Here is a 26550-nt window from a genome sequence, read left to right on the forward strand (position 1 = left end):
CTGAAGATGTAGTATTAGCTTGTATCTTCCACAATCTGTAAATTCTACTGCTTTATAATGCTATTATTTTGAGAGTTACATATGTCTTTTGTATTTTTATTTGTCTCTGTGAGCTGTAGTACAAATTATTTTACACAGTACAATTATAAATTTTGCCATCCTTACTAAATATGAAACAATGGGAATGTCTATTGGCAGTTACATGTAGAAGTTATAAAGTGCAATTACTGTTAATTAATTTCCTTTCCCCGCTAACACAGGTGTATTGTTCCTGATGTAATAGTGGAAACACCATTATTGGACTTTCAGAAGTGTTTCATTAATCACCCTTATGAAAACAAAGCACGCCTGACAAACCCTGGTTCTCTTCCTGTCTGCTATGGAATGTTGGAGCAGGTAAATAAGTTCAATTCCCAGTGAAAAGCTGCCCTATTACTTTTTTAGTAAATAAATGGAACATTCAATAGCCATGTCAGTGGCCTGATCTCAACTCAGTAGACCAGGGGTTTCTAACTGGCGGACCACGGTCTGAGTCTTATCGCAGACCCTGTTCTGGACATTATGTATAGCAGGGGTGCCCATTACGTCGATCGCGAGCTACCAGTCGACCGCGGGGGGTGTGTCAGTCGATCTCCAGCCAGGCTTTTAAAAAAAATACACCTAAAAATTAGTGATGATCAATCTTCACCAAGACGTCACTTAAATGACATTCACGGTACCGGAGGGTCTTGTGAGATGACGCTGGCTGCTGCAAGATCATTATTATTAAAAATGACCGAGAGGAAGGCGAGAAACACTTTTTATTTCAACAGACTCTCGCGCTGTACCTTCCGTCAAAACTCTAAAGGCCGACTGCACATTTCCTATCTTCACAATAAAAGCCCTGCTTCATGCTGCCTGCGCTAACTAAATACAGAGTCTCGGAAAACTGGCGTGCACAAGCGATCCCTCAGAAAGCTGGTGTGCACATCACTTGTGCACGCCAGCTAAAGTCTGTTGAAATAAAAAGTGTTTCTCGCCTTCCTCTCTGTCATTTTTTCATAATAATGAACTGGCAGCAGCCAGCGTCATCTCACAAGACCCTCGGGTGCCGTGAATGTCAATCAAGCAAGCTACGGAATTTGCCGCCAATGTTTTTCTTGTGAAGTGTATGGAAGCTGGATGAATTAGATGCCAAAAACCAACCACTTTCATGTGGTATTGTACAGAAAGGACAACTTTTTTTCTCCTCCATTTGAAAATGTGTGCGTTATCATCATTACTGTCTGATTCCAATCAATGCAAGTCATCAGAATCAGGTAATACACCAACTTATATTCTTGTCTTCGTGAAAAAAAGACATCTGTATGTGTTACACGTGCTTGTATTATCATCAAACACATTTAACTTGTTTACAAAAATGTCTCTTTCATAAATAAATAAATATAAATGATATATATAAATGAGGTAGATCCCCTCGAGTTGGTCAATTGAAAAGTAGCTCGCCTGCAGAAAAAGTGTGGGCACCCCTGATGTATAGTGTAGAAATGATTGAAGTATTTTAGGTTTTGATTTTGACTGGCAAAGCTACTATAAACTTTCCGGCACTTGTTGTGATCAGATCAGGAAAAACACTGACAAAACTGCATGCAAGTAAGTATGTAAGCTATCCCACTTGATATTACTCAGCCAATCCAATCCCTGCAATCCCGGGGATAATAAATATGCAGACACAGGTCAAAGAGCAGCAGAGAAACAAAACAAATGACACACTGAAGAACAAGTGACAGGAAATAAAGAGACAAACTGGTGAGAAATACGAGGAAAGAAAAAGGGGACAGAGAGACAAGTTCCTCTGAGAGCGTTGAAATAAATACACATGGTGCTGTCTAAAGTGGACAAGGACAAGAGAGATTTATATCCAGAATGGTCAGACTCATTTGGGTTCATTTTGACTTCTGGAAGCACAAAACTTGCCTGTATCATATCTCAGTGACAAGTGGCACTCATAAAAAGTGACAATGTGAAACGCCACTATAAGACAAAGCAAGAAAAGAAATACCCATTCAAGTTTGTACTAAAGTCACAAAAAAATAAGCTGTCTGAGACCCTAATATGAAGAATCCTCCCAAATCCTCACCAATGTATTAACTGCTAATGAATGTTCCCGTAGACCAGTAAAAAAATGTAGCCCGGCAAGCTTAAGATTGACAGTCAGTTGTTGATTAAATGCAGATGTTAATACAGCTACAATGCTATTTTGATATATATCACACGCAACCATAATGTAAGTTAGAAGTTATTATGTTCTGTACTCTTTGCTCGTGGAAATTTGCTCTAACTACTGTAGATATATTTGAATTTCAGTTGAAAGCCCTACATTACGTAGTTTGGGATGACAGAATTGTCCACCTACTGTAGCAATAGCTGTATTGATAGCAAGCTATCAGGTTGTTATAAAGAATTGCGATGTATCATTCACGTAGTTGCTTCTACTATTAAAATATGTTATGTAGTATGAGTATCTGCAGCTCTGTACCTAATGAATAAAACATTCATATTTTGTGAATGAGCCGGTCGATCAATGGTACTTCACCATGAATCAATGCAGTGAGATACAAAATTACAAAATGAAGGTGCTTTTTAGCGAGATGGAGTGTCATCTCTTTTAGTAGTCCATCCATCCATCCATTTTCTACCGCTTATTCTGTTTTGGGGTTGCGGGGGGCGCTGGTGCTTATCTCAGCTACAATCGGGGGGAAGGCTGTGTACACCCTGGACAAGTCGCCACCTCATCGCAGGGTCAACACAGATAGACAACATTCACACAGTAGAGCCAATTTAGTGTTGCCAATCAACCTATTCCCAGGTGCATGTCTTTGGAAGTGGGAGGAAGCCGGAGTACCCAGAGGGAACCCACGCATTCACGGGGAGGACATGCAAACTCCACACAGAAAGATCCCCAGGCCGGGATTGAACCCTGACTTCTCAGGACCTTTTGTATTGTGAGGCAGAAGCACTAACCCCTCTGCCACCGTGAAGCCCTTTTTTAGTAGTCACAACAGTAAAAATAAAAGTGCCTAAAATAAAACAATCCCTCAAACAAGGCAAATAGCAAAATGTTGCCGCTGTGATCTGCTTTGACTCCGCGTAAAAATATATGTTTCGAGTCCGAGGAGGGAAGATGTTGCTGACAAAACATTTGTCTCATTGACACGTGAGAGCAAAATGAATGCAGTTGTGTTGACCACATCTGTTAAAGCTGATAGTGCTGCAAAATATTGCCATCTACTGTTCAAAATAATACTATTATGGCGTTTTACAGCGATCAGATTCATTGATTTACACTAGTGGGTTGCACCTGAATGATCTTGTGTACCGGTGGTCTTTTACAAACATTTTACTTTGGTTAACCTATTTTTGTCCTTTTCTCTGCTCATTTTGTAAGTATGTGTTTCTGTTTATATTAAATGTGATTATTTATTCTCATCATCTCCCTGTCTGGTGCATCATGGGGTCACATTGCCAAAGCTGCCTCCACCCTTGTGACGGAATCGCTCTTATTGTGTGATATGTTTGGTTAAACATGTTTTGTCAATGACTGACTAAATAATAAAATGCAGTATGACGCTACCGTCTTTCGTTTTTGTAGGAATATGACGAGAGTTCTTCGATGGTGTTTGGGAGTTCTTTATCAAGGGGAGTGATTCCTCCTCAAAGTTCAGCAGACCTTCCTGTGTATATGCTAGTAAAGTACATGGGAAAGCAACATCACACTCTTTACATCGCTCTGTTTGGCAGCATCCACTCACCGCTGGTAAGTATGTGCTGATATAAAATGTTTTCTAGTTTCGGTCATTATTTTCTCCTAACATTGAATATTTACTAATGCCTGTGTATTCAAATATCTTTCAGGAGATTGACTTGACGTGCATTGGGTGTGGTCCGATAGTTCACATCCAGAGCCAACAACTGGAGTTCGGCAAAATCCCTGTTCTGACGGACATCGTTAAAATATTTTCCCTATCTAACCAGTCACCTATCCCAGCATGCTTTACAGCCTGCATGGTACGTAGCAAATTAGACTCATCTCTTAATACAGCCTGAAATATAAAATACTTTACTAGGTCCTTTATACATGAGGTAAATATCTTGTTGGATTCTTAACATGAATTAAATATCTAGTTGGATTCTCAATTATTCTGTATTCCTGCCTCAATTCTAATCTGACAGTAATACAACACTGACATTGTTCTAACTTGACTAGCTCATGCATTATAAACCAATTTGATAGTGAAATATTCTGAATGTTCGACAAATCTTGAAAACAGCAGATTGCAATAGTACAAACATTTGTAAGTTTGATTTTATTTTACAAATACCAATTCAACCGTTTTAACTCAATCCAGAATTTGATATTTAGCATATAGGCCACCACCACTGAATTGCAAATTAAATAGGCAATCATTTGGCTACTATTAAGCTAAATACTGTAGGAAATAATTATGCTCAAATGACTATGATTACAGAGCCCAATAATACAAACTATGATTACTGGCTTAGCCATAAAATATATGTCATAGCAGGAGGAAATGTATATTGGGTGTTATATATTATACATAGTCATGAAAGTAGTGTTAGAGTGTCTCCCCTGAGATCGGTAGGTTATAAGTTCAAATCCCGGCCGAATCATATTAAAGACTATAAAAATGGAACCCATTACCTCCCTGCTTGGCACTCAGCATCAAGGGTTGGAATTGGGGTTTAAATCACCAAAATGATTCCCGTGCGCGGCCACCGCTGCTGCTCACTGCACCCCTCACCTCCCAGGGGCTGATCAAGGGTGATGGGTAAAATGCAGAGAATAATTTCACCACACCTGGTGTGTGTGTGACAAGCATGGGTACTTTAACTTTTAACTTAACTAACCGCAAGAATCATGTCAAGTTTGAAAAACACTTTCCTGTAGTCAAATTAATACAGATTGTGTTTTTTGTTTTTTTTAGAGTCAGGTCAAGTCCTGTTGGTGTGTTGAACCCAACAAGGGGGAAGTGCCACCACAAGGCCAACTGGATCTTAGAATTGTAGCACATCTGAAAGATACACTCTCGTTCCAAGAAAAACTTGAAATTTCTGTCCAAGGCGGTCAAACACACATTGTTGCTCTCTCTGCAACAGGCACTGGCACCACAATTGTCAGCGACAAACCCATATCCCCCAATCTGGACCTTGGCACACACTTCAGGTAGTTTGAATTAATTAACATTTACCAATAACTTTTAATCATTCCAATAAAATAAACATATTACAGATGTGTTGCTTTAACTCCTCATTGTCCTATTTGTTTCCTAAGCCATGGTTCATGCAAATTCCATTTCAAGCTGACCAACTGGGGTCAAAGAGTACATCGGCTTTACTGGAAGTCTGAATGCTCATCTGGTCGGACGTTCCTGCCCTCCATCTCATCTTCAAAAAAAAAGGATCCTGTTGCCAATGGATCCTGGGCACCCTCAGCCGAATATAAACCAGTGTTCAGCATGAGCCCAACACGTGTGGAACTCTTTCCGGGGGACTCAGTTGACATGTTGCTGGAAGGATCTTCAGATTCACCCAAAGTAGGTAGTAGTGCAACCCTAAACAAGAGCAGTTCTGCAAAACTATTATTCTATTACAGTGGGGCAAAAACGTATTTAGTCAGGCACCAATTGTGCAAGTTCTCCCACTTAAAATGATGACAGAGGTCTGTAATTTTCATCATAGGTACACTTCAACTGTTAGAGACAGAATGTGGAAAAAAATCCAGGATATCACATTGTAGAAATTTTAAAGAATTTATCTGTAAATTATGGTGGAAAATAAATATTTGGTCAACCATTCAAAGCTCTCACTGATGGAAGGAGGTTTTGGCTCAAAATCTCATGATACATGGCCCCATTCATTTTTTCCTTAACACGGATCAATCGTCCTGTCCCCTTAGCAGAAAAACAGCCCCAAAGAATGATGTTTCCACCCCCATGCTTCACAGTAGGTATGGTGTTCTTGGGATGCAACTCAGTATTCTTCTTCCTCCAAACACGACGAGTTGAGTTTATACCAAAAAGTTCTATTTTGGTTTCATCTGACCACATGACATTCTCCCAATCCTCTGCTGTATCATCCATGTATGCATTTTGGTAGAGAACATGGTTTGTGTGTTAGTTGTGTAGCAAGGGTTGCCAGCACCTGAGGCGAGACAGGTATTTATGCAAACCAGGAAACTGCAATGGCTTGTTTTGTGTGTCTCATTCGAAAGTAGCTTGTTGCATCGCACCTTCCCTTGGCCAGTTCCATTCTTAAAATGCACATCTTAGTCCAAGAAAAAAATGTATCGTACCTTGCTACTCCCTTGACTGGTAGGAGGAGAGGAAAAAAGCCATAGCAAAAGATAGAGCTCTCGACAGTCAACAATGTCAAGATGCTTGTTGCGGTTCTGAAGTAAAACATTTTTTTTAACATAAGCACTACCACTTATACTATTGCTATATATGTTTGGCATATTTGGAAATGTTGCAACTGTAACATTTTGTGTCTTAGACCAGGGGTCGGCAATCCGCGGCTCCGGCTCTTTGATCACTCTGATGTGGCTCACCTGCATACTTGGCGACCCCCCTCCCCCCCTGATTTTTCCGGGTTTCAGTGGCCCTCCCAGTAATCTCTCGGAGGTAACATACAACGGTTTGCACCCGGACTACAATACTGTGGGCGTGTCGTGATGGCATTACCTTTGACGTCCTTAAAGACCTGTCGTAGTGCCCGCTTTTATATCATGCTACCTGTGTGCCAGCCGACTACATGTAGAATTTAGCCTTTAGATACGAACCTAAATGACTGCAAAGCATACTTGATCAACAGCCATACAGGTTACACTGAGGGTTGTGATACAAACAACTTTAACACTCTTACTAATATGCGCCGCACTGTGAATCCACACCAAACAAGAATGACAAGCATCCCTGACTCTTCCGGGCTACATTATACACCCCCCCCCCCCCCCCCCCAACCGACGCACGGGGGGTTGGTGGTAGCGGGGGTGTATAATGTAGCCCGGAACAGTTAGGGATGCATGGGATTCTGGGTATTTGTTCTGTTGTGTTTATGTTGTGTTACAGTGCGGAGGTTCTCCCGAAATGTGTTTGTTATTCTCGTTTATTGTGGGTTCACAGTGTTTCGCATATTTGTAACAGTGTTAAAGTTGTTAAAACGGGCACCCTCAGTGTGACCTGTATGGCTGTTGATCAAGTATGCCTTGCAGTCACTCACGTGTGTCCGCAGAAGCCAAATACAACATGTGACTTGGCCGGCACGCTATTTGTACCAGTTGTAGAGGTAAAGGCAGTGACATCATTTCACGCCCACATTATAGTTGTTCAGGTGAGAATCAGCGGATGTTAAAGAGAATAGTTACTCTGAAATAGGGTAGTCCCGTGGAAAAACTGTTTGGTTTGGCAAGTGTGATGCTGTCATGCGGCAATTCCTATAAAATTTGCGGCCCGAACTAACATTACATTTTCATATTAAGGTGCGAGCCGCATGTCCGAGACCCCTGGTTTATACATAACACAAAGCCAAAAAAAAAAACTCTCTATGCATTGTTTTTTCATTAGAAATTTCAAAAGAGTTTTATGGCTCCCATTATTTTCTTTATTTTGTGAAACGGGTCAAAATGGCTCTTTGAGTGGTAAAGGTTGCCTACCCCTGTCCTTGACGATTGCACTTGCCTTCCCACCTGCAGCACTACATTGTTGGCATAGGTCCAGCATGGTATTACTTTTTCACTGCAATTACACATATTTTGAAGGGGCCCGTTAATGCAAAACCAACTTTTCTTACCTATTGGTGGTACCTGTTGATGTGTATTTGGAATCCACATAAGTGTCAATAATCTAAAATCAAAACGTGGCAGCATTGCAGATATATTTATAAAACAGTCTTATCTTCATTCATAATTCATCTAAATGAGCCGTTTGGAATTTGCTCTGACGTGACGTTTTCTTCCCTGTCACATTATCGGATATCGCCATACAAATAAATTTACACAAAATATATTTAATACGCTCCTTTTTCGCTATCCTCTTGTCGTGGGGCTTAATGGCTCATACATGGACACATCCTCAGCTGTTGCCATTTCTAAAACAAGATACCGTATAGTTCGAACTTTTCCAGTAGACTCACGATGGAAGTGTTTCCTTGCACTTTAAACTACACACTGGTAACTTTGTCACACTTTAAATCACATCTACCAAAGCTGTTCTTCCTTTTTCCGACATCCATTTGGCGAGGAGGCAAAAGCGCCCCTCAACCATGGAAGTCTGGCGCGGACGCACGGCACTAACACTTTGTTTCTTCCCTCCCATTGCACAATGATACTTTTTTTTCCCCAAACAAATATTTAAATAATTGCTCTCGAGCTCCACAACATTTTTCGATCGTAATATTTTTTTAAAAATAAGACACTTAAATAAATGACTGTGAGAAAAACATTTAAGTTCTCAAAACTTAAATAGTGGTCGAGTTTCAGGTGGGTAAAGATGGACGGGAGAAGACGCTATTGAAGTGGAGCTACATAAATGAGACTGCCCATTAGGGTTGTACTAACAAAGTAAGACATTACTGATGAATTAAAAAAAGGTCCTATCTTGCCCTTGAAAAATACAGTTGTTTTTTTTTTTCATTGACCTGATGTGCGCTGCGGTGACAATGCTGGCATAGAAGCTGTGGCGCATGTTAGTCAACACATGCAGCACTTGCAGGCAGAAACAGTGTGGATAAAAAAGAGGGAGAATGGACGCAAATATGGCTTTAAAAGTAAAGATTAAGTATGCGGCAATATAAACACTGAAGCACAGACGGTAAAGCGGCCGTGCCAGCAACTTGAGAATTCCGGGTTCAAATAGAGCTTCCGTCATCTTAGTGACGGCTGTTGTGTCCTTGGGCAAGACATTTCACCCTTGCTCCTAATGGGTCGGGTTTAGCGCCTTACAAAAGTATCAAAAATTATCGAAATACAATACAACCCTTTGGTGCATCCTGAAGAGACGGTCGGAAAGTAAAACATACCCATGCACAATTTTGACCATAGAGCCACCATTACATGTTATGTAGACCACAAGGAAATGTATTATATATAGAAAAAAAATCATAATATGAACTTTTTAGAACTGATTGAAGCTGTAGTTAATCCAAATGCCAGGCTGTCTTGATTGTATTGTTTTTACTCCATCTCTTTTCCACTAGGTTGTGAGGGAGTATCTTGTCTGCTGTGGCATTGTAGGCCTCCAGGGCTTTAAGGAACATATTATGTCTGTTGATTTGACATGCCATTTTGTGACACCTATGCTCAAGATGTCCTCCCAGAAGTTGACTTACTACATAGAAAAGGTTGATGAAAGGATTATAATGTACTTTATATTCTTCAACTTTCTGCCACCACTTTCTAACCTTGATGCCACTGATATATGGTTATGTATTTTTTTTTTTTTACCAATAGCACCCAAGCGAGAGTCTTACGCCACTATATGAGGAGCTAGTTTTAAAGAATGTTTCATCTTTATGTCTATCCATGGAACTCTTTCTTGCCACTCCTTTCTCACTGTGTGAGGCCCAGGGAGCCCACAATACTGCTACCGCTAAGGTAACCCCTCACCTGTTCTGATTAATTGAAACAACTCTCATTGCAACTGACTGTTTTGTTTTTTCTTTATTTTTCAAACATCTTACCATATTTTCGATTCAATTACCCAAATGTTATTAACAATGTCTACGTGTGATAGTTTATAGGTAAAGCTATTGACTGTCATATATTTTGTTGGACATATTTAATCTGTTATCCTGTCCTATCATTTACTACTTTCTTGTAATAATGTGTTGCATTACAATTTTTCAATGTCAGTCGATATTTGGACTTTTTTAAAAGGTTGCAACAGAAAGATATAAAATGCCAGCATTCATCTGAAAATGTTGATAAATCTGTAAACTAATGCGTTTGTTACAAATAATTATCCAAACATTGCATCCCATAAATCTTCCGAAAAGGAGTTTACTTTTTTTTTTCTCCCCCAGAATATGACTTTAAATCAGGGGGAAGAGGCTCACTTGTGGATTTGTTTTGATCCAACTCACTATCAAGGTTCGTTGTCACAAGTTGTGGATAAGGTAATATTTTTTTTGTAACTTTTTATTGTTTAGATTGTAGTTGTATAGTTTGTCACAAAATTAATTTTTTTATCATTTTAAGGGGTAAATATTGAAAAATTGCTTGTATGAGGAAATGCAGGGAAATGATTAATCGACACCGCCTATAAAGCCTTTTAAATAACCTCCAAAAAAAACCCCAATAACCAACCTGTCAGAGTTAGTTGTAGACGAACCCCAAGATGCAGAGACAGAGGCAGGCATTGAACAGGCTAACATGATTTAATTATAATAGAACAAGCACAAACCAAAGGGGTACAAACAAAAAGCGCGCACGTGGGTGGATAACAAACAAAAAGGCCTAGCGTGGAAGCTAGCAGGTATCGAGCAAGAAACAGAAGTCATACTTATAGTATGAAAACAAACTTGAAAGCAGGCAACAAATGTAGCCATTGGGGAAATTTTTGGGGCATATTGTATTTTTTGCAGTGTTTATTTGGAACCATTTGAATTTTAGTTGAAGACCCCCGCTGTAGGCCAATTGCACCGTGAGTGGGATACACCCAGATTGATACAAATGGCCAAGTGTGAGTCCACCGTCAGACTCTGAAAACCCTTGTGTGTAACTGTAAATTACAGCTATTTGGTTTTGTCCAATGAGCAATAGGGGATCCTTATTTTTACTTATAAGACATACAACTTCAAATGTAAAAATTTAAATGCATCACCAAAATAGTTAGCATGTTACAGTGTGTAAATGTAAATTACACTAAGTAATCAAAATATCTAAAAAAATTTAGGAGACAGTTGTTTTTTAAGATAACCACACATTTAACGTTACGCCATGCTAAAAAAATTATAATTTTTTTTAAAATATTTGTTGTATATTTTCCTTTTTTAAGTAAATTAATACATCTTAAAATGTTTTATTATTGTTTGCATAGTGTTTGGCTCCTTGGAGGGAGGCACGCAACCCCGGTAGGCACTATACATCTTGCCCACTTGTCCTGTTCAGTATCATGGGAATAGCGAGGCCTGTTTAAACTTTAAAAAAAAAAAGCTTTGTGTACCATTATATTGCAATGACCATAACAACGCCAAAGCTTAGACTGTAAAATTAAATGTTGCAGTATAAGATATTTCAGTGGTGCTTGTATCTTTTAAACTTGAAGTAAATATAACAAAAAAGGAAAAGAAAAACAGATAACACGAAATATAAGGATTTACATTAACAATAATGTTAATCTTCATCAATATATCTGTAGAAATACATTGCAATATGCTTAATTTGTATTCCCCCCAGGACCTAAAAATTCACTACATTGGACACCCACAAGAAGACAAGGTGGAGCTGCATGCTGAAGTCCATTTTCCCAACCTCCATTTTTCCTCCACCACAGTAGATTTTGGTAGTGTGCTTAACTCCACAGAAAATCAGAGGGAGGTGACAATGACAAACTGCTCTCCACTGGCTGTTGGTTACCATTGGTCCTGTTTAGTGGATCACGCACACTGTGCCCTCAGGTATATTAACATTGACACACATAAACAATATCAATTTAAAAACTCTATTTGCTGTGGTTCCATCGGTTCCTTTAAATAATATAGTTTTGATGTTATTGCTGTTATGTTTATTTTTTAATGTTTTGTTACATGAAGCATGTTGACTCTTAAATGTACACTAGTCTACAATTGCGTGGATTTGCTAATGTTTCTGGCCGGGTTATCTTGATCATCATTTGTTAAATATTTCACAAATGTGCTACTTTGTGCATTGTGCAGACGAAACACTGACAACAGAATTGCATTGTTTTGATTATTATTTTGTTTTTTTTCCCGGGCACATCGCAAGTTTGCCATTGGTGTGGAGAAAAAAACTGTCAAATTTACTATACTTACTGTTTCCTGACAAATTAGGTAGTATGCCAACATATATATAACTCCAAGACCGACATAAATGAATGTGGAAAAAAAACAAAACATTGTTTCATCAGAGTACATCATTATTCAATATTTTCACATAGTAATCTGTTAAAATTGTGTCTGGTATAAGCACTGTCCTACTTGCCCCTTTTACAAAGGCTTTGCTGAGCACGGTGGTTAGAGTTAGGGTGGTTTTGTGACAAACAGTACATGCGTGTGTGTACTTTTCTTTTATAATTTTTAAATTGTTTGTTCACTACCTTACAGAACATTTTCAATTGTATATTTACTGAAAACCTTGATTATAATACATTTACCCATCCCTCCACCCCCACACACCAAACAAGGTCCTCTGCGCACTCTCCAGGTGCTCTCAGCCACAGACCTGTTTCCCAAAACCGAGATGTGTCACAATGCTCTGTTTGTGTGCAAGAGGTAAGCAAATGCTTATAGGAGTCAAACCGATCATATTAAATTTATGAAACCTTGGTGATGTTTATTATCTCCATGCTTTATTACATATTTAGGCATTGTTATTCTAGCTAACAGAAGAGTTTGCAAATATTATAAGCTGGACCACGATACATGGCACCGGAATTCCAGGGAAAACAAAACATTTTATATTCATGCATGAAAATAAAAAAGATAGTTTTACTTATTGTAAAAAAGATAGTTTTACTTATTGTACTTGTGAAGTTATCATGTGAAAATGACAACCTAAATTTGCTAATGTTGATTTTCTCTCTAAAGGTGTTTGATGTATTGCCAATGTATGGTCATCTGCAACCTGGCGAGCAACAGGTGGTGACATTCATTTTCCACGGCCAGGACTTTGTCAGTCGAGAGGTGATAGCACAGTGCCAGGTGGAGCATGGCCCAATATATGACATTAGACTCAAGGGAGAAGCATCAGAGATCAGCTTCAGCCTTGACTCAATCACCGTTGACTTTGGTCTGCAGGTAATGTGCTTATAATGAAGTAATATTCCAGGAATTTAGGCTCAGTCAACGTCTCTGTTTGTTTAGTATTAATTGCACAAGATCCAACACAGTCACACGAGCACCAATATGGGTCTCGTTTTTTTTTCTGGCAATATTCAAACGCCTTTTTCTTCCCGCAATAATCGTCCCTTCTCCGTCCCTCCCCAGAAGTCCTGTCCCCCAGCCAAAGCCATCGGCTAAAACCCTGTGGTCAGCCGCTACAAACCCCACCCCTTTACAAAAAGTCCTCGCTCTCGAGGACTGACCCGTAAGACAACAAATTGGTAACATCACAGCAGCATGTACATTCAAAACACATTGGTGCAAAAAAATCTGTGCAAACGTCACACAAAAGTAGGTTGACCCCCTTCCCCTCCCAATTCCTATTTTTTTTCTTAGTCCAAGGTCACCACAGAGTCTTTCAAACGGTCCAGAGACCTTTCTACACTGTCTGGGCTGCTCTCTTTGGTGGGGAATACCGGCCACCAAAAATGGTGTGGGTATTGCAGAGCCCAAAACTAAGGACCTTGAACTAGTACAGAAGGCGGATTTAGGACGGAATTTGGGAGAAAGGTGGGCTTGATAGTATACGCTCTTAGGGTTTAGTGTGGTGAACCACGAGGAGCTGGAGGATGAGTCCAAGGACTTATCAATACGGGGGAGGGGGTAAGAGTAAATTGTGGTCACATCGTTCAACCATCTGTAATCCACACAGAATAGCCAGTCACCTACCTTCTTCTTTGCGACCTTGACCACAGGTGCTGCCCATGGCCTGTCAGACATCTTGATAAACTCAGCCTACAGCAGGTCGTCCATAGCCTTGTTGCATACCTGCTATTGAGCAAGGGGATGCGGCCTGCGTGCCCCTTGATTGGCCATGCCAGGCCAGTGTCTATAACATGCTCTGCCAAGTGGGCTCTTCCCACCTCACTCTCGTTCACTGCAAAATGATCCTGGGATTCTATCAGCAGATATTTCAGCTGTTCCTGCAGGTTTCTGTACTCCTCTCTCTGCCCTCCCTCTAGGGCAAGGGTAGGGAACCTATGGCTCTAGAGCCAGATGTGGCTCTTTTGATGACTACATATGGCTCTCAGATAATTTATATAGCGCTTTTCTCTAGTGACTCAAATCGCTTTACAAAGTGACACCCAATATCTAAGTTACATTTAAACCAGTGTGGGTGGCACTGGGGGCAGGTGTGTAAAGTGTCTTGCCCAAGTACACAACAGCAGTGACTAGGATGGCGGAAGCGGGAATCGAACCTGGAACCCTCAGGTTGCTAGCACGGCCACTCTACCAACCGAGCTATGCCGAGTAACCGTGTAATACTCTTCCATATCAGTAGGTGGCAGTCGGTAGCTAATTGCTTTGTAGATGTGGCAAACAGCGGGAGACAGTGTGCAGGTAAAAAGGTGTCTAATGCTTAAACCAGGGGTAGGGAACCTATGGCTCTAGAGCCAGATGACTGCATATGTATTATTGGTTAACTTTTACAATAACAATGTTGTTAAAAAGAATAAGAGACTTATTATACTCTACAAATGTTGGTCATTCTTAAAAATGCAAAAATTTAGTTGTATACAGTGTTGAAAAATGTTATATGGCTCTTACGGAAATACATTGTGAAATATTTGGCTTTCATGGCTCTCTCAGCCAAAAAGGTTCCCGACCCCTGCTCTAGGGCCAGGGAGGATAGTCGCTGACGGGGGTCTGTGGGCGGTCCCGCCTTGGGCTGGCACTGCCATGGGCTGGAACCCTCTGATGGCAAACATCTCTGACTCGCCACTTGTTGGCTAAAGGGGGAAATGGCAATGGCAGCAATTGGAGGGGTGGTGGTAAGCATCAACAGTGCCTGGGCAGGCAGGACAGTGGTCAGGGGGCTGGGAACTAGGTGACCAATAGCAACCGTAGGGCGCCCTGGCAAGTTAAGTGTACCTAGCAGGCACTGAATGTCCTGGAGGAAGTCCAGCCCTAAGATGCAGTAGTCTAGCACGTATGCCACCCAAACTGGATGGAAAACCCGCCTGCCCCCCACACACACAACCACAGGAACCTCTACCCCACCATGGGAACTAGCTGGCCTGTGACTGTGGGGAGCTGCACCAGTCTCACCAGCGTTACCGATGACCCTATGTCCAATAGGCCCACAGTAGGCACCCCCTGGACGAAGACAGCAATGTGGCAGGAACCTCCTCCTTTGGAGCCCCCTGCCACCCAGCCCACTGCCATAGTAGGTGCATTGCTGTTGTCTGCTTCTGAGGCGATATAGCCCCTCCCCCCTGACTGTGCCACTGGGCTCCTCCATTTGGCCGAAAGCATGAGGAAGGTGTCCAAGGCCCCTCCCTCCTGGCTGTGCCGACGGGCCCCTTTCACTGACTCACGGGCCTGTACTGGCAACGCAGGGACCGTGGTGATAGCAGTGGCCCGCTTATTCCTGACAATGCGGGCCCAGCGCCGTTACTCGGCTTACATCCACAGGACCCCTGCATGGGGTGCGGGACACTTGTGTCTTGTAGAGTCACTGCCATCAGTAGTTCACTCATTTCCGCCTTCTCACAGGCAAGGTTTATTTTTCAGTCTACCGGTTGTAGCCGCTTTCCCCAGCATCTCCCTCTCAATGGCAGCTTCCAGCGGCTCTTTCAGGGACTTTGGGTGTTGAAGCTGCACTTGCACGATCAGGTCAGGGGGAGTAAATGGCCCCGACAAACGGGTCAGTGGCCAGAACATTACGTGCATCAGCAGGCAAGTGACAATATGCACGGCGCACCTGGCCCTCAATGTCATTAGCCAGCCCCAACTGGCTTACCATGCTTCCTGCACCTCCCTCTCAGTTCAGTTTTTAATTGCGCTGACTTAGACCATATCGCAACCTCTTCTTGAGTGCCCCCACTTGGACAGCATAGCACCATTGCTGTTCACGGTCCAGCAGTAGGAGGCAGGAAAGAGCCTCTCTCTCTAGGCAAAAAGCCAGTTGCAATGCTTTGTCCCTCGTCTTGAACCTTGTATACTTCGACTGGCATCTACAGTCTTCAAAAGGCTTAACGATTGGTATAAACCTACATATCTTATACCTAATTCTTGGCTGAATAGAAAAAACTGAAACGTATAGTCATGGCGTTTTCCTTAAACTCTTGTTTTTATTATTCCAGCGTTTTGATCAAATTGGGGAATCGAGCATAATTCTAAGAAATACTGGAAAAGTGGGTTTCAAATTCAGTATTGAAAGGCCTGAAAAGGAGAATACTTCAGTGGAGCAGTCACAGTCAGATGTAACTCCGGAAACATCATATGAGCAGAAAGAAGAGATCCAACCTGGGCAACCCATGGTCATCCCCCCAACAGTGAGTTCAATTTGAAGAGTCATTGAAGATGCAGGAGAACTGATTTTACAACAATTGTTGCGTATGACAGGGTTACATTGATGCTGGCTCACAGCATTCCCTGTGTGTGCTCTACCTCCCTGGCATCCCTACAAAGTTTGAGGAGCAGCTTCAACTGGTGGTGGCTCACTTACCTCCACAAGTTATCACGCTCAAAGGAGAGGGAGTGTTCCCACGGATCTCCTTGAATTTGCCTCGGAACCTTGGTACATGTACACCTATGCAATACACAGACATTAGCATGGTATTGTGCTGGGTTAACTGTGATAATACCTAAAACATTGCAAAATATCTCACCTCTTTAATTGTGTGTTTTTATCGGAACCTTAAAACTGTCTACACCTGTTTTGATTAAATTATATACTGTAATTACCTTACAGCAAAGGAATCCCACAGTGATGTGGCTGAGAGGGTCAGAACAGCCATGCAAGCACAGGTTACTCATGTCCCTAATGTGAGTCCTGGAAATAAACGTCACTGATTTTAGGTTTTCAAAAATAATGTTCTATTAGATGGTGAATTTCTAAATATTACTTGTCCAATTAATAATGCTAAAGGAATGCACTTACAGTATATGCAACAAGTATACACTCAGTATGTATTAACCTTACACTTATATTTCCCTTGTCTTCTTAGCATACAGAGTTGTTTTATATGGAGATTGAGAACATGCTGGTCACAGAAAATGCTTTGGCCGTGAGCAAGAACCTTGTGGAGTTTGGGAACAGTCAAGGTTCCACCAAAAAATGGAGCAAACTCAGCAAGTATGCATTTACTTGATCAGTTATTCTCAAAGTTGCCAGTGCTTGTTACACCGCCTGAGGTGCATACCATGTTTTTGGACAATTTTTTCAAGCTTTAGCGCAAGGGGGAGAACTTCGAGTGGTAACTTAATGTGTCGTCCGTCTATAGCTCAGGAGAGTGACTCAGCAACATATTTGGGAGAAAAGCGCACCATAAAGTGAAAATCGTTGTATTGCAAGGGTGAATTCCACCCTCAACAAAGACTCCCAAGTATGACGGGAAGTGAAGCGTTTCATGTCAATTTTGAACATAGTTTAAAATTGCAACTCAGCGCACATCAGAGAGCTAGTGTGTTAGGACAACAGTACAGTGATGTAGGTAATGAACTGGCGTATATAAGTATGCATACTGTTTGCACAGTATGGTCTAAAATGTTACAACAGTACAGTGAGGTAGCTAATAAACTGGCATAAAAGTATATATACAGTGCAAATTGTATGGTACAAAATGTTACAGAAACAGTACAGTGAGGTATGTTGATTTTTTAAATGAAGACGCAACGCGAAGCGGATCATTAATATATGGGAAAGGGTGGCGGGAAGGCATCTCATGTTGTTTTTGAAGTCCTCATGGCCCATTGGACATAACAGTTTGTAGATCTTGTGGTGTGGGACCTAATTGACCTCACTCAAGTGGTGTCCAAAGGGCAACAGGTTGTGGGCGGGGTGAGAGGTCTTGCCGCTGATGGTTTTCACTTTTTTAAGGAAGCGATATCTGGAAAAGTCGTCCACGAGGGGCAGGGGGCTGCCAACAATGTTCTGGGCTGTTTTTATGGCCCTCTGCACAGCCTTTCTGTCCTGCACTGTGGAGCCTGCGTACCACAGACTCAGTGACTATGTTAATGTATTGTCCACAGCGCAGGGATAGAAGCCAGCAGCAGCTCCAGGGCCTGGTTATTGCTAGTGCACCACTTAGTCAGGTCACTGACCTCCTTCCTGATGGTTGCGTCTTCATTTGTGATGACCCCAAACCCGGTGGTGTTGTACGGGAACTTAAATATATTGTTAGTTGAGTGGAAGGCTGTTCAGTCTGAGGTGTACAGGGTGTACTATGTATTTTTATTTATTTATTTTTTCTGTACTTTGGAGCGCTTTGAGATTTTAACAAATGTAAAGTGTGTTACAAAAGTAATTCATTATTATTGTTTTTATTTACAGAAGAGTACTTAGCACACAGCCTTGGGGAAAGCTAGTGCTGCAGGGGAGGGTTGAGGAGATCTGGGGGGCCAAGTTTGTCATGCTGAAGGCGGTTTGTGAGGTAGTCTTTTATGTAGTGGTAGGCAGGGTTGTCCTGATTCCAGTTATTTGGTACCGATACCAAAATGTATAATGATACTTTTCAATACTTTTCCAAAAAAAGGGGACCCCAACAAATGTCAATATTATTTCATTTTAACAGAAAATCTTACAATACATTAAACTATGTTTTATATTGCACTCAAATAACAATTTACAATTGTCCATATTATATATATAGCCTGCCATAATCTAAGATTAGGTTAGAATAGAAAAGAAAGCTTAATTGGCAGTGTATTAAATGCTTCATGATTTATGGTTGCCACTCTTGGTCAATGCTTTAAGACAAATACAATCATTAGTAAATACTAAAAACAAAATGATGCCTAACAATACACAAATAAGACATTTAGCAGGTAAAACACAATGTTAAAGATAAAACACAAATTGTAGGATTTTTTTCTAAAATTCAGTAATTTCTCTTGCATTAGTATACGCTAATTAGGCAGTTTGAACTCTGCTAAAAAGTGGCAACATGCCAAGCAGCTCTGTATGCGTCTACGTATCTATATGTCCACAACAGGGGAGCTAGTTAACTATGTGTGTTTGTGAGAATGCCAATGCGTTGGGTGAGTGACATCAGTGAGTGAGTGGGCAAGTGAAGCGAGAGAGCTGTAGCATGTGCACTGCGCAGTAGAGCGATGAACGGGTCTGGTTCTGTCCTGCAAAACTAATAATATAACAACCTGATTGTTACATGAACAGGTCTGGTTGTGTCCTGCTAAACTGACATAGCAACCAGATTGTTTCAAAGCGGTGGCTTTGTAATTCTGACTCGAAAGCAGAGCTCAGCAGACCCATTGCCAGGTAAAGTGAAGGGTGTTACCCCCAACGAAAACATTGTGCCTGGAGGAAATCAATCAATGTCATTGTTTACTTATACAGCCCTAAATCACGAATGTCTCAAAGGGCTGCATAAGCCACAACGAACATATCCCCTGTGCTCCTCGACAATGTGTTTGGGAGCCGAACAGCAGGAAAAGATTAACAATTAGATTATTACCTGTCACTCTTTCTAATTCCTTGTTCAGATCTGAATTCTTGGTTTTTGAATGTTTACTGAAGTTTGAAGCAAAGGTGGTAATACTAATGGCCACATTTGGCGAGAAATTTTTTAAAGCAGACCTTGCAGTCGCACCGGGGCGCCTCTCTGTGTAAAGCGTCACCTTCACCGTTTAAAGCGTTAAAAGCGTATTTGGCCGTGACATTCCCATATTACAAGGAAAAGCGTCTGATTGGCTCTCATTCATAACTAAACCCCATCCTCTTTCTTTAGTAGCTGTTAAACAGCAATTATTGCATACATCCCGAACTTGTCCCACCCATGTGGTGATATCCTTTACACACTGATGTCGGGTTTTGGTGTAGTTCCGCCAGAGGGATCAAAGGTCCGTAATATCATCGCTTACGTGCAGGGATTTCTCCAGATTCTCTGAACCATTTGAGGATTTTACGGACCACAGATGGTAAAATCCCTAAATTCCTTGCGATAGCTCATTGAGAAATGTTGTTCGAAAACTGTTCGACAATTTGCTTACAAATTGGTGACCCTCGCTCCATCCTTGTTTGTGAGTTACTTCACATTTCATGGAAGCTGCTTTTATACCCAATCATGGCACCCACCTGTTCCCAATTAGCCTGCACACCTGTGGGATGTTCCAAATAAGTGTTCGATGAGCATTCCTCAACCTAACAGTATTTATTGCCACCTTTCCCAACTTCTTTGTCACGTGTTGCTGGATCAAATTCTAAAGTTAATGATTATTTGCAAAAAAAAAATGTTTATCAATTTGAACATCAAATATGTTGTCCTTGTAGCATATTCAACTGAATATGGCTTTAAAATGATCTGCAAATCATTGTATTCCGTTTATATTTACATCTAACACAATTTCCCAACTCATATGCAAACGAGGTTTGTAAAACAAACTACAACCAACACTAGTGTAGCCCGAATGTTACTTTAATAAAGCACTGTACAAGTACTAAGTAAATAATGAACGATCAGAAAAAACTAAACTCAGCTCTAGGAATGGAGAGTAATGAAGACTGAACACAGGATTTAAGTTTAAGTGGTACCAAATTATATTAAAAATAATAGGAAAAAATTAACAACAAACAGACATGTAAATTCGAATGGCCATTCACATATGAAGTGAAGTGAAGTGAATTATATTCATATAGCGCTTTTCTCAAGTGACTCAAAGCGCTTCACATAGTGACACCCAATATCTAAGTTACATTTAAACCAGTGTGGGTGGCACTGGGAGCAGGTGGGTAAAGTGTCTTGCCCAAGGACACAACGGCAGTAACTAGGATGGCACAAGCGGGAATCGAACCTGCAACCCTCAAGTTGCTGACATGGCCACTCTACCAACCGAGCTATGCTATTCAACAAATTCACAGAACGTTCAATATTCACAATGTGGTACAGTACTTGATTCAGTCCTTGTTTCTACCAACACGAGTTCAGAGTTCCTTAAACGGCCCCGTTTGTGGTGGCAGTGTCCGGAGGGGTTTTAGTGAAGGGACGGGGGGAAAAGTGAAAGTTCAGGAGGACCGCAATGAACACGTTGCGTTTTGGTAAACAAAGGGAAAACACAGCGGCTGCTGAGGAGCCTCCTACCCGCCCGGGGCTCGGTTGGGTGGATTCAGTTCAATTGGTTCAGTTCCAGGCATAAAGCTTCAGACTCTAGTTCAGGCTCTAGCTCGCCATCCAACCTGGCCTGTATAAAAGGGCAGGACCCGACAAATTTCCAGTGCGCACACAAAATACATTCAAATACTAAATACTAAATAATACTACTGTATTCAAATAGCAAGTATATACCTTGATATTGTACAATAAATAATTTATAAATCCAATTAGAATAAATAATATAATAATTGATATATAAAAATATTAATTTCTCTAATAGTATCAAAATGTAAACATTGCATCCTCAAATAAGGTGCACAGCAGACACAGTGGTTGACTGGACTGCATCATAAAGTGCATTGGATGCAAGGCACTGATGACCATCAAGCAAGTAAAACAACCTAAGAACAATCAGACAAATGTTGACTGCTAAAGTTTCATTCATTTGGTTAACTGTATTCAGAGAAACAGGCATATAAGTAGATGCTAACAGCTCCATTCTTAACGAATGCAGCATCTAGACTACGTAAATGCAACTCACCAATTCCGCAGATAAATTACACTCTCGCACGACGACCCACGGCTCCGGTAGTCGGCTCCTACAGTTCGACATTACATTTCAGTTTAGAAGGCTTAGTTAATAATTAAAGCGTCAAAACTGAGTCACATACCTGCAGTAACCTCGCCCAGCGTGTACTTATCGCTCTTCCCGGGAGCAACCCAGTACCAGGTTTTATACTTGCCGCGTTAGGTCACGTGACTGCGTGACGTAATGACGCACGCAAGGACAGCTTAAACAACGAAAATAAATCGAAAGGGTATTTAATGGGGTCTTGAAAGGATATTTAAATAAAGGATATTTAATGGGGTTTTGTCTCTCGGGTTACACTAGCAATGATTATATTGGTGAAAATAAGTAATGTTGGAACCCATTTCCTCAGGGTATCAGCCTATTGAGAACAAATTAGGCACTGAGACGACCCATATCCACATAGGTTTTTTTTGTCGAAAATACATTTTGCCACTGGATCCCCTGTGGTACACGTATCACAGTTTCAAAAACACTGTTTCAAATTGTTCCGCCTCTTGAGGGGGGTGGCACCTGTGGTGGCCTGTCAGATATTAGGGGTGGCATCATCGACAGATGGGCGACCTCTGCCCTAGTAGTTAATCCCTGGGTACCATCTTGCAGATGTACTATTGGATCTCTGTTGTTTCATTGTGGACCGTGACTCTAATTCTTTTAATTCCTTGGACTCTCATCTTAATACAATCTCAGAATGCTCGACTCATGGTGAATTCAACCAGGTTCATTTTCTTAATTTATTTTCGGCATGTTATTACATCAATATTTCAAGCTGCGGTGCCTCCCTTCAAGTCTTGTGGCTAAGAGAAGAAACTACTGGTTGAGATAAATACGACAGTGGGAATCCTTCATGTAATGTTGTAAAATAATATCGACAGTATTTTCATTTGCATCTACACTGTTCTTTTCTCATTTCCTTAGGTTCTGCCTTCCCGAGTTTGTTTTGGATTTTGGTTATGTTGTTCCAAGCCAAGTCCTCAAAAAAACTGTTAGTTTGACCAATAACGGGTCATTACCTGTGTCCTTCCACGCCAACAACAAAGTCACTGATGGTAATGTATCATGGTTAATACATTGGGTGATCTGTCATTTTCATTAAACTTAGTTAAGAAAATTTATTTTTGTATTAATAAGAGTATGAAAAATGTTTGCTATTTAAATTGTTAAAATTGAAAATTGAAGGCTTCACGGTGGCAGAGGGGTTAGTGCATCTGCCTCACAATACGAAGTTCCTGCAGTCCTGGGTTCAAATCCAGGCTCGGGACCTTTCTGTGTGGAGTTTGCATGTTCTCCCCGTGACTGCGTGGGTTCCCTCCGGGTACTCCGGCTTCCTCCCACTTCCAAAGACATGCACCTGGGGATAGGTTGATTGGCAACACTAAATTGGCCCTAGTGTGTGAATGTGAGTGTGAATGTTGTCTGTCTATCCGTGTTGGCCCTGCGATGAGGTGGCGACTTGTCCAGGGTGTACCCTGCCTTCCGCCCGATTGTAGCTGAGATAGGCGCCAGGGAATAAGCGGTAGAAAATGGATGGATGGATGGAAAATTGAAAATGTATTCAAAGTTAGTGCTATATGTTAACTTGGACATGTTTGACTGTACCCATCCTTGTACAGGGACAAATAATCAATAGGCACTTTAGTGTTTCACTTTTCCTTTTATTGTAATATTAATATAACATTATGAATGTGTGCTTGCCTCTTCAGGTTTCAGGGTAGAGTTTGGTAGCGTAAAAAACCTTTCTTGTGGTGAGTCAGAGTCTTTCACTGTGGAATTTGATCCTCGAAGAGGAAACCTGCCAATGGGGATCAGAAGTGCGGTCATTCCAATTCAGGTGCCTTCTTTAAAGTATTTGTTTGCTGTTGATTTCAATGTAATTTCATTTTCTTTAATTACACATTGTTCTTGGGTAATAGGTCATAGGTGCCCCATCAGTGCAGGTACGTCTGTGTGCTGTGGTGACCGTCCCGTCGATCTCTGTTTCCACAGAAATACTGGAGTTTGAAAATGTGCGGTGTGGCATGTGTAAGGTAAGATGTTACCAATGAAAACCTGATGTTAGATTATCTTAAACAATAAGTGCTCACAGTTTTCATGTTTTAACGTAATTACAAAAATAAATATAAGTAATAAGTAAAATAAATGTAATAGTATCTGTCCTGACTATCCCGCTCAGGCAAATCATGTTAATGTAAATGCCCATATCTGCTGTACATATTTACTTTACAATAGACACATCTTGTTGCCTTATTTGTATTTGACTTCATTAAATGTTTGGATATATTTAGCCTTTGGTGCAGCTGGACCAGACAGACAGAATAAGAAAAAAAAGAAGACTGAGGAGTAATTTGTGGAGTCAAGAAGCGGACTCTTTTCTCACATTACTATATAAAAAAATATACAGTACAGTCCAAAAGTTTGGACACACCTTCTCATTTCAATGTGTTTTCTTTATTTTCATGACTAAAGTACTATATATTTACATTGTAGATTGTCACTGAAGGCATCACAATGATGACACCTGTGAAGTGAAAAACATTTCAGGTGACTACCTCTTGAAGCTCATCGAGGGAACGCCAAGAGTGTGCAAAGCAGTATTCAGAGCAAACAGTGGTTATTTTGAAGAAACTAGAATATAAAACATGTTTTCAGCTATTTCACCTTTTTTTGTTAAGTTCATAATTCCACATGTGTTATTTAATACTGTTGATGCCTTAAGTGACAATCTACAATGTAAATATATATATATATATATGTCTTGATTGGATTATCCGGAGAATAGAGCTCGATACCGTGGTAGAGCGCAATATGTAGGTGTGGGAAAAAACCTCAAAGACAATAATGTTGAATATTCAATAACATGGCAAATTCTTGCATGCAGCACACCTTACAACAGTGGTAATAAAAGATGCAACCTATGCTTCAAAGAGAAACTGTTTATTATATATCATCCAGATCTATCATCCCTCAACAAGCGCAGTGAAATCATTTCAACATGCCGCCATAGACGGAAACACCTCCTAGGTAACACATGAGCCAATCACCACACCCTACGCCTGCTTGTACCCACCCACTCTGTGCTCTATATAAACCATTGTATGTGAATGCTTCCATTAAAATCTCCTGATGATTGAGGGAACCCTTCATGAAACAGTTCTGTAGAGATGAAGTAGTCTTGTGATTTTTTCCCACACCTACATATATATATATATATATATATATATATATATACACACACACACATATATATATATATATATGTGTGTGTGTATACGTACTGTATATATATATATATATATATATATATATATATATATATATATATATATGTGTGTGTGTGTGTATACGTACTGTATATATATATGTTCTGTTCTACATGGTAGTGTGCTGGGGGGGCAGTACATCTAAGAAGGACAGCTCCAGACTTGAGAAACTGATCAGGCGGGCCGGTTCTACAATCGGAATGAAACTGGACACACTGGTGACGGTGGCAGAGAAGAGGACTGTTGACAAACTAGTGAGCATCCTGGATGATGCCAGTCACCCTCTGCATAGCGTTATCAGTAGCCAGAGGAGCCTGTTAAGTGCTAGACTGCTTCATCCCAAGTGCAGGACTAATAGACTCAAAAACTCCTTTGTCCCACACACCATTAGACTGTACAACTCCTCTCTGGGGCGGGGGACGGGGGGTACTAGGATGACAGGGGATGCAAAACATTAACAGTGCAATACGTTTTCATAACATGGTCACTACTGCCTACTTTGTCTTGTTATATTCTTATTTTACTGTTATATTGTTATTCCCATTGTTTTTATTCTTTTTGTAATATTTCTCTATTTTGTTTCCATTTAAACCCCCATTATTTACTTTTTACTTTTTTCTTTAAATTGATCTCAACTCTGTACACTGCTGCTGGAATTTTAATTTTCCTGAAGGAACTCTCCTGAAGGAATCAATAAAGTACTATCCATCTATCTATCTATCTATCTATCTATCTATCTATCTATATATATATATATATATATGTATATATATATATATATATATATATATATATATATATATATATATATATATATATATATATATATATATATATATATATATATATATATATATATATATATATCTGTATACATATTTATATATATTATACATATATCTCCAAAACATTTAATAAAGTCAAATACAAATTTGGGGCGGCATAGCGTGGTGGGTAGAGCGGCCGTGCCATAAACCTGAGAGTTGCTGGTTCGCTCCCCGCCTCTTGACATCCAAATTGATGCCGTTGTGTCCTTGGGCAGGACACTTCACCTCCAGTGCTGCTCACACTGGTGAATGAATGAATGAATTATAGGTGGTGGTCGGAGGAGCCGTAGCCACGCTTCCATCAGTCTACCCCAGGGCAGCTGTGGCTATAAAAGTAGCTTACCACCACTAGGTGTGAATGAATGATGGGTTCTCACTTCTCTGTGAAACTCTTTGAGTGTCTAGAAAAGCGCTATATACACCTAATCCATTATAAATAGTCATGAAAATAAAGAAAACGCATTGAATGGGAAAGTGTGTCCAAACTTTTGGTTTTACATACACTTGTGAATGACATAATGTCACAGGTGTCTTGAGTTTCCAATAATTTCTTTGTATGTTTTTTTTTGTCATAGAGTGATTGGAGCACATACTTGTTGATCACAATAAAACATTCATGAAGTTTGAATTTATTATGGGTCTACTGGAAGTGTGACCAAATCTGCTGGGTCAAAAGTATACATTCAGCAATGTCAATATTTGAT

At 40.5% G+C, this 26550-nt stretch overlaps 1 protein-coding gene across 2 annotated transcripts in view; it reads left to right on the forward strand.

Annotated features, from left to right (window-relative positions):
- Window positions 1-26550, forward strand: part of hydin (HYDIN axonemal central pair apparatus protein) — a 107335-nt gene that overhangs the window by 14053 nt on the left and 66732 nt on the right. For both annotated transcript variants that reach the window (XM_061917443.1, XM_061917444.1), the window contains exons 15-32: window positions 261-396; window positions 3632-3796; window positions 3895-4047; window positions 4986-5224; window positions 5333-5594; window positions 9253-9396; window positions 9506-9649; window positions 10078-10170; window positions 11453-11673; window positions 12420-12507; window positions 12823-13032; window positions 16203-16394; window positions 16465-16639; window positions 16814-16887; window positions 17070-17197; window positions 22678-22808; window positions 23463-23590; window positions 23673-23786. In XM_061917443.1, coding sequence (XP_061773427.1) covers window positions 261-396; window positions 3632-3796; window positions 3895-4047; window positions 4986-5224; window positions 5333-5594; window positions 9253-9396; window positions 9506-9649; window positions 10078-10170; window positions 11453-11673; window positions 12420-12507; window positions 12823-13032; window positions 16203-16394; window positions 16465-16639; window positions 16814-16887; window positions 17070-17197; window positions 22678-22808; window positions 23463-23590; window positions 23673-23786 — 2797 coding nt within the window. The remainder of the gene's footprint in view (window positions 1-260; window positions 397-3631; window positions 3797-3894; window positions 4048-4985; window positions 5225-5332; window positions 5595-9252; window positions 9397-9505; window positions 9650-10077; window positions 10171-11452; window positions 11674-12419; window positions 12508-12822; window positions 13033-16202; window positions 16395-16464; window positions 16640-16813; window positions 16888-17069; window positions 17198-22677; window positions 22809-23462; window positions 23591-23672; window positions 23787-26550) is intronic.

The sequence above is a fragment of the Nerophis ophidion genome, linkage group LG12 (assembly GCF_033978795.1).
Source record: "Nerophis ophidion isolate RoL-2023_Sa linkage group LG12, RoL_Noph_v1.0, whole genome shotgun sequence".
Classification (NCBI taxonomy): Eukaryota; Metazoa; Chordata; class Actinopteri; order Syngnathiformes; family Syngnathidae; genus Nerophis; species Nerophis ophidion.